The following is an 8,473-nucleotide window of genomic DNA, read 5'->3' on the forward strand; positions in this document are numbered from 1 at the left end:
CCGCCCTACTGTCCGGATCCGCCAGAGCAGCCCGTCTGTCCGGAGCCTCCAGAGCCGCCCGTCTGTCCGGAGCCGCCAGAGCCGCCCGTCTATCCGGAGCCGCAGAGCCGCCCGTCAGTCCGGAGCCGCCAGAGTCACCCTTCACTCCGGAGCCGACAGAGTCTTCCGCCTGTCCGGCGTTGCCAGAGTCTCCCGCCTGTCCGGAGCTGCCTGTCCGGCGCTGTCCCTGTCCGGAGTCTCCCTCCTATTCGGGGCCAGCGGTAAGTGTCCCCAGTTCGGGGTCAGCGGCGAGGGTCGCCACTCCAGAGGCGCCACCTCAGTGGGCCAAGATTAAGGTGGAGTGGGGTCTATGTCCCGCACCAGAGCCGCCACCGCGGTGAAATTCCCACCCAGACCCTCCCCTATAGGTTCAGGTGTTGCGGCCGGAGTCCGCACCTTTGGGAGGGGGTACTGTCACGTCCTGACCTTAGTTCCTTTTTTATGTCTCCTTTTTGGTTTGGTCAGGGCGCGATGCATAGTGTCCCCAGTGCGCATGCATAGTGAGTTGGGGTGGGCATTCTATGTTTTGTTCTAGGTTTTGTACTTCTATGTGTTTGGCCTTGTATGGTTCCCAATCAGAGGCAGCTGTCAATCGTTGTCTCTGATTGAGAACCATAAGAATTTTAAGAATTGTACTTAAACTCCCCTCTCGTACTTTTTTCATCTCTAATGTAAAAATAGGGGACCACAATGAAAATAAGTCCCCAACTTGATTGTGCAATCCCGGTCACTTAAAAACAATTTTGTGTATATATATATATATATATATATATATATATATTTTTTTTTTTTTACGGACAAATAAAATCAATCAGTCAATCCAAACTGTACAGTGGCCATTTGATGAATGGAAAGAGACATCTCTTACAAAACACCAAACAGTAACACTCGGAGATTGTCAAGCCTTCAATACTGGGTAGACATACAACGTAGGGAGGGATGTATTTTCTGTTTGTTGATAGACATAGTCTATTTATTCTGGTGTTGAAAATGCAAACCATGATATTGATGTTCCCGAGGTCGATATGATTTGTTTATTGATTGTGTGGTGCACTGGCACAGAAACATGTTGGTAGGAAATTAGTTGCACATTTTTATATAATTATAAAAATGTCATACAAATGTTGAAAATCTGATTTCCCCCTAGCTGATCATAGTTGGCAGCTGATCGTATTGTAATGAGACAGGCATGGAGAGTGAGCTCCTCTGTGGTGGTCAGCGAAATCCCAACCTTCTGGCATCGATTGTGCCACAATAGAATGCTGTGGCAAAGTCGATATCCAAGTGTGTAAACACAGGGTTGCTTGTTGTCGTAAACATTATTTTGAGAAAAACTTTATATCCATCAAAATAAAGTCAAATCTTTCTTCTCTTTCTTGTGATGTACAATCCCTTGCGAAAGTATTCATCCCCCTTGGCATTTTTCCTATTTTGTTGAATTACAACCTGTAATTTAAATAGATTTTTATTTGGATTTCAAGTAATGAACATACATAAAATAGTCCACATTTTTGAAGTGAAATAAAAAACTAAATTGTATTATTTAAAACGGAAAAGTGGTGCGTGGGGTTTTCTTCCGCTGAAGGAGAGGAGGACCAAAATGCAGCGTGGTTAGTGTTCCACATCTTTAATATCGACGGTAAATGAGAACACTACAAAATACAAAACAACAAAAGTGAAAACCGAAACAGTCCTATCTGGTGCAATGACACAAAGACAGAAGACAATCACCCACAAAGTACCCACAGAATATGGCTGCCTAAATATGGTTCCCTATCAGAGACAACGATAGACGGCTGCCTCTAATTGAGAACCAATCTAGGCAACCATAGACATACAAAACTACCTAGAAATGAAACAGCCCCATAAACATACAAAACCCCTAGACCAGACAAAACACGTAAATCCCCAATGTCACACCCTGACCTAACCAAAATAATAAAGAAAACAAAGATAAAGCCAGGGCGTGACAGTGCGTGCAAATGTATTCACCCCCTTTACTATGAAGCCCCTAAATAAGATCTGGTGCAACCAATTACCTTCAGAAGTCACATAATTAGTTAAATAAAGTCCACCTGTGTGGAACCTAAGTCACATGATCTCAGTATATTCTGAAAGGCGCCTGAGAAAGGCCCCTGAGTCTGCAACATCACTAAGTAAGGGGCACCATGAAGACCAAGGAGCTCTCCAAACAGGTCAGGGACAAAGTTGTATAGAAGTACAGATCACGGTTTGGTTACAAAAAAAATATACCAAACTTTGAACATCCCATGGAGCACCATTAAAACTTGTTGGGGATAGGGGGCAGTATTTTCACTTTGGATGAATTGCGTGCCCATAGTGAACTGCATCCTCCTCTGTCCTAGATTGCTAATATATGCATATTATTATTACTATTGGATAGAAACACTCTGAAGTTTCTAAAACTGTTTGAATTATGTCTGTGAGTATAACAGAACTCATAGGGCAGGCAATCTTCCAAACAGGAAGTGAAATTCTGAATACATGTCTAATTTCAAGTCATCGCCTATCCACTTCCAAATAAGATATGGATCTGGTAGCACTTCCTACGCCTTCCACTAGATCTCCTCATTCAGTAGAACATGGAATGGAGCTTCTGGTGTGAACTTTGACCGAATGGGAGCGGAAATAATCACTGTCCCGACAGAATGCCATTTCTCTGTGGTGCATTTCTCTGTGGGTGCCACCGTCGTTCCATTTGGCTGCAGATGAAAACGTATGCTCCGGTTGGAACGTTATTGGATATATATGAAAATATCAATCCTGAAGATTGATTCTCTACTTAGTTTGACCAGTTTATTCGACCTGGAATATATATTTTTGAAGTTTTTGTCCGAGTTCTCCTGGACCAGTGTCAGCTTTTGGGCATGTGAGCTGAAAGTGGTAGCAAATGCAGCTAATTGGACACTAGTATTGGACACACCTTGAGGATGGATCCTAAACAACTTTTGTCGTGTTTCTGTCGATATTATGGAGCAAATTTTGAAAAAAGTTTGGCGTTAGAGTTGAAGTATTTTCGGTCGATTTCTCAGCCAAGCAGGATGAACAAACGTGACGTTTTTCGCCTACAAAAATATTATTTTGGGAAAAAAGGAACATTTGCTATCTAACTGGGAGTATCCTGAGTGAAAGCATCTGAAGTTCTTCAAAGGTAAATTATTTAATTTGGTTTTTGTGAAAATGTTGCCTGCTGCCAGCACAGCCTAGCATAGCATTATGCCATGCTAAACTTACACAAATGCTTGTCTAGCGTTGGCTGTAACGCATATTTTGAAAATCTGAGATGACAGTGTTGTTAACAAAAGGCTAAGCTTGTGTTTCAATATATTTATTTCATTTCATTTGCGATTTTCATGAATAGAAAAAGTTGCGTTATGCTAATGCATTATAGTTTAAGTATTTTTCTGTCGATTTCTCAGCCAAGCAGAATGAACAAACGGAGATTGGAGTATCTGTCCATAGGACCACTTTAAGTCGTACACTCCACAGAGCTGGGCTTTACGGAAGAGTAGACAGAAAAAAGCCATTGCTTAAAGAAAAAAATAATCAAACATGTTTGGTGTTTGCCAAAAGGCATCTGGGAGACTCACAAACATATGGAAGAAGGTACTGTGGTCAGATGAGACTAAAATTGAGCTTTTTGGCCATCAAGGAAAACATTGTCTGTCGCAAAACCCAACACCTCTCATCACCCCGAGAACATTCCCACAGCATCCACAGTGAAGCATGGTGGTGGCAGCATCATGCTGTTGGGATGTTTTTCACCAGCAGGGACTAGGAAATTGGTCAGAATTGAACCAATGATGGATGGCGCTAAATACAGGGAAATTGTTGAGGGAAACCTGTTTCAGTCTCCCAGAGATTTGAGACTGGGACAGAGGATCACCTTCCAGCAGGACAATGACCCTAAGCATACTGCTAAAGTAACACTCGAGTGGTTTAGGGGAAACATTTAACTGTCTTGGAATGGCCTAGTCAAAGCCCAGACCTCAATCCAATTGAGAATCTGTGGTATGAGTTAAAGATTGCTGAACACCAGCGGAACCCATCCAACTTGAAGGAGCTGGAGCAGTTTTGCCTTGAAGAATGGGCAAAAATCCCAGTGGCTAGATGTGCCAAGCTTATAGAGACATACCCCAAGAGACTTGCAGCTGTAATTGCTGCAAAAGGTGGGTTTTAAAGATTTGACTTTGGGCGGGTGAATAGTTATGCTCAAGTTTAATTTTTGGTTGTTGTCTTATTTTGTAATGTAGTCTGTGTGTAGAGGAGTCTGGCGCAGGACAGTAGATATGAGTAAATAAACATATTTTACTCAAAACAGACAAAGACAATACAAAATAAGCGAGCCCACATAAACAGACTGTATTACATAAAAAAACAATCACTCACAAACAAACATGGGGGAACAGAGGGTTAAATAATGAACAAGTAATTGGGGAATTGAAAACCTGGTGTGTAAGACAAAGACAAAACAAATGGAAAATGAAAAGTAGAACCTGCGATGGCTAGAAGGCCGGTGACGTCGACCGCCAAAACGCCGCCCGAACAGAGAGGGACCGACTTCGGCGAAAAATATTTCTTGTTTATTTCACCCCCCCAAAAAATAATTTACATCTTCAAATGTTGTGTAAATCAAATTATACAAACCCCCAAAATATCAATTTTAATTCCAGGTTGAAAGGCAACAAAATTGGTAAAAATGCCAAGGGGGTGAATACTTTCATAAGCCACTGTATCATGTGGTTTATGCAGGCTGAAATATATCAGAAACTTGCCCATTTGTAACAAGCATGAGTTGTTTTTACATATGTAATTACAGACTACCATTACCATATGTTACATATACATCACGCATGTAGTTATTACAGTGTAACTATGAATTATTACAATTAACTACAATACTTGTTACAGTGTATTTACATATGTAATTACAGTGTAATAAGGACATACATAGAAGCGTTAACATAATCTGGTAATATGATAGGAATTATATAATTGAATACTGCCTGGGTTGTAAATCTGGCCAAGGCATCAGGATTTCAAACATGGGGCAAGACACCCCGTTGGGAGTTGACAATTGGTCTGAAAAATCCTTCTCTTGTTACGAACGTTGACCATTGGTCTGAAAAACCCTTCTCTGTTCACGGACCAGAGGACCAACGCATCACACCCAAAAGTGAGAAAATAATTATTGTCAATCAATTGAAAATAAGGACGCATCATGATACATAAGAGCTCATCTGATTAGCATGTGTAAGTGCACTTATAAATGGTTAATGACGTGGTAAATACTGGCTCACTATTTGACAAGAACTGACCAGCTTTCACATTATCTTGACCAATGTGTTACAACAGTTTATAAATGGTTTAATATGGATTTGCGAAATGCTTAAAACAACCACGAATAAAATAATTACAAGCACTTTATAGACCCTTTACAAAAGATACCTTATTATAAAGTTAGATGGAACAGCCTCACAGGAACAGCCTCACAGGAACAGCCTCACAGAAACAGCCTCACAGAAACAGCCTCACAGAAACAGCCTCACAGGAACAGCCTCACAGAAACAGCCTCACAGGAACAGCCTCACAGGAACAGCCTCACAGAAACAGCCTCACAGGAACAGCCTCACAGAAACAGCCTCACAGGAACAGCCTCACAGAAACAGCCTCACAGGAACAGCCTCACAGGAACAGCCTCACAGAAACAGCCTCACAGAAACAGCCTCACAGGAACAGCCTCACAGGAACAGCCTCACAGAAACAGCCTCACAGAAACAGCCTCACAGGAACAGCCTCACAGGAACAGCCTCACAGAAACAGCCTCACAGGAACAGCCTCACAGGAACAGCCTCACAGAAACAGCCTCACAGGAACAGCCTCACAGGAACAGCCTCACAGGAACAGCCTCACAGGAACAGCCTCACAGAAACAGCCTCACAGAAACAGCCTCACAGAAACAGCCTCAGGAACAGCCTCAGGAACAGCCTCACAGAAACAGCCTCACAGGAACAGCCTCACAGAACAGCCTCACAGAAACAGCCTCACAGGAACAGCCTCACAGGAACAGCCTCACAGGAACAGCCTCACAGGAACAGCCTCACAGGAACAGCCTCACAGAAACAGCCTCACAGGAATAGCCTCACAGGAACAGCCTCACAGAAACAGCCTCACAGAAACAACCTCACAGAAACAGCCTCACAGGAACAGCCTCACAGGAACAGACTCACAGGAACAGCCTCACAGGAACAGCCTCACAGAAACAGCCTAACAGGAACAGCCTCACAAGAACAGCCTCACAGGAACAGCCTCACAGGAACAGCCTCACAGGAACAGCCTCACAGAAACAGCCTCACAGGAATAGCCTCACAGGAACAGCCTCACAGAAACAGCCTCACAGAAACAACCTCACAGAAACAGCCTCACAGGAACAGCCTCACAGGAACAGACTCACAGGAACAGCCTCACAGAAACAGCCTCACAGGAACAGCCTCACAAGAACAGCCTCACAGGAACAGCCTCACAGGAACAGCCTCACAGAAACAGCCTCACAGAAACAGCCTCACAGGAACAGCCTCACAAGAACAGCCTCACAGGAACAGCCTCACAGAAACAGCCTCACAGGAACAGCCTCACAGGAACAGCCTCACAGGAACAGCCTCACAGAAACAGCCTCACAAGAACAGCCTCACAGGAACAGCCTCACAAGAACAGCCTCACAGGAACAGCCTCACAGGAACAGCCTCACAGAAACAGCCTCACCTGACTCTGTACACAAATCCAGTACCAATCACACTGATCACAATGTTTCTCAAAATCTTCTTAATGTATATTATGCAGTAGCATGTACAGTATATATAAATAGCATGTGATGTAAATGCATTTCACTTCACCATCAGAAATAGCTTAGAAATAGTTATATATGAATGCCTTGTTACAGGACCCTTCGCAACTCCCAACAGCCTCTCAGCCTGACCCTGGCTCTGAACCAAACCTTTTCTTTCTTTCCAACAATATTATTGGTTTGTGAGATCTGGCATCACTCTGAACTGTGTCCCTCTGAGCTGTGTACCTCAATAAGCTGCCTGTGAAAATCCAGGACTGCCAAGTGGATAAATGTTTTATTAAACATGCTCTATTGTGGTTGACAGGAACCTGAACGGAAGAAGAGAGGAGGGTAGAGGAGAAGAGAAGAGAAGAGAGGAAAGGAGAGGAGAGAAGAGGAGAGAGAAGAGGAGAGGAGGAGAGAGAAGAGGAGAGAGGAGAGGAGAGGAGAGAGGAGAGGAGGATAAAGAAGAGGAGAGGAGGAGAGAGAAGAGGAGAGGAGAGAGGAGAGGAGGAGAGACAAGAGGAGAGGAGAGAGGAGAGGAGGAGAGAGAAGAGGAGAGGAGGAGAGAGAAGAGGAGGAGAGAGAGGACAGGAGGGGAGAAAGGAGAGGAGAGAGGAGAGGAGAAGAACACAGAGTGAGAGAGAGGGGGAGGGAGGGAGAGAGAGAGAGAAAGAGAGAGATTTGTGACCTGTTACCACAAGAAAATGGCACCCAGTGAAGAACAAACACCATTGTAAATACAACCTATATTTATGTTTATTTTTCCCTTTTGTACTCTAACTATTTGCACATCATTACAATACTGTATATAGCAATATGACATTTGAAATGTCTTTATTCTTTTGGTGTAATGTTTACTCTACATTTTATTGTTTATTTCACTTTTGTTTATTATCTATTTATCTTGCTTTGGCAACGTAAACATATGTTTCCCATGCCAATAAAGCCCCTTAAATTGAAGGCAGGCAGGCAGGCAGGCAGACAGATAGACAGACAGACAGGCAGGCAGACAGACAGACAGACAGACAGACAGACAGACAGACAGACAGACAGACAGACAGACAGACAGACAGACAGGCAGGCAGGCAGGCAGGCAGGCAGGCAGACAGACAGACAGACAGACAGACAGACAGACAGACAGACAGACAGACAGACAGACAGACAGGATCCCCTTACTGTATGCTCTAACCCAACAGTCCAGGATGCAGTTCTACTATTTGACACAAGGGAACATGGTCCCAGTAAATGACAACTCCTCATTCCAGTCTTTCTCATGTTGTTCAGTGTTGTTATACGTTATAAGATGCATTTATAGATCATTAGCATGTATTGGGTCACCTTACAAATAGCCTTTTAATCCAAAACCCCTTGTAAATAAATTGCGTCATAGCTAATTTGGTACCAAAGTGCTTGTCGACCTGAAGCAGGAATTCTCATAAACTAGAGGGGCTAATTTGAACACGAAGAGGGATTTTTACAAATGTATTGAGGACAACACACTTTGAACTGTGAGTGATCAACGATAGCAGGATCCTGTGTTATTTGGTTGTGTGTTGTCTATAACGAAGCTATAAATAATAATAA

The 8,473-nt window shown here is 43.3% G+C and overlaps 1 protein-coding gene across 1 annotated transcript; it reads left to right on the forward strand.

The window, feature by feature from the left end:
- The first annotated feature begins 2,207 nt into the window (after positions 1-2,207).
- On the forward strand, positions 2,208-6,903 carry LOC135561654 (surface protein-like). The gene is made up of 2 exons (XM_065003384.1): positions 2,208-2,234; positions 5,521-6,903. Exons 1-2 carry the CDS (start codon positions 2,208-2,210, stop codon positions 6,901-6,903), a joined length of 1,410 nt encoding a protein of 469 aa, XP_064859456.1.
- Positions 6,904-8,473: the final 1,570 nt, after the last annotated feature.

The sequence above is a fragment of the Oncorhynchus nerka genome, linkage group LG18, assembly GCF_034236695.1.
Source record: "Oncorhynchus nerka isolate Pitt River linkage group LG18, Oner_Uvic_2.0, whole genome shotgun sequence".
In the NCBI taxonomy this organism is placed as follows: domain Eukaryota; kingdom Metazoa; phylum Chordata; class Actinopteri; order Salmoniformes; family Salmonidae; genus Oncorhynchus; species Oncorhynchus nerka.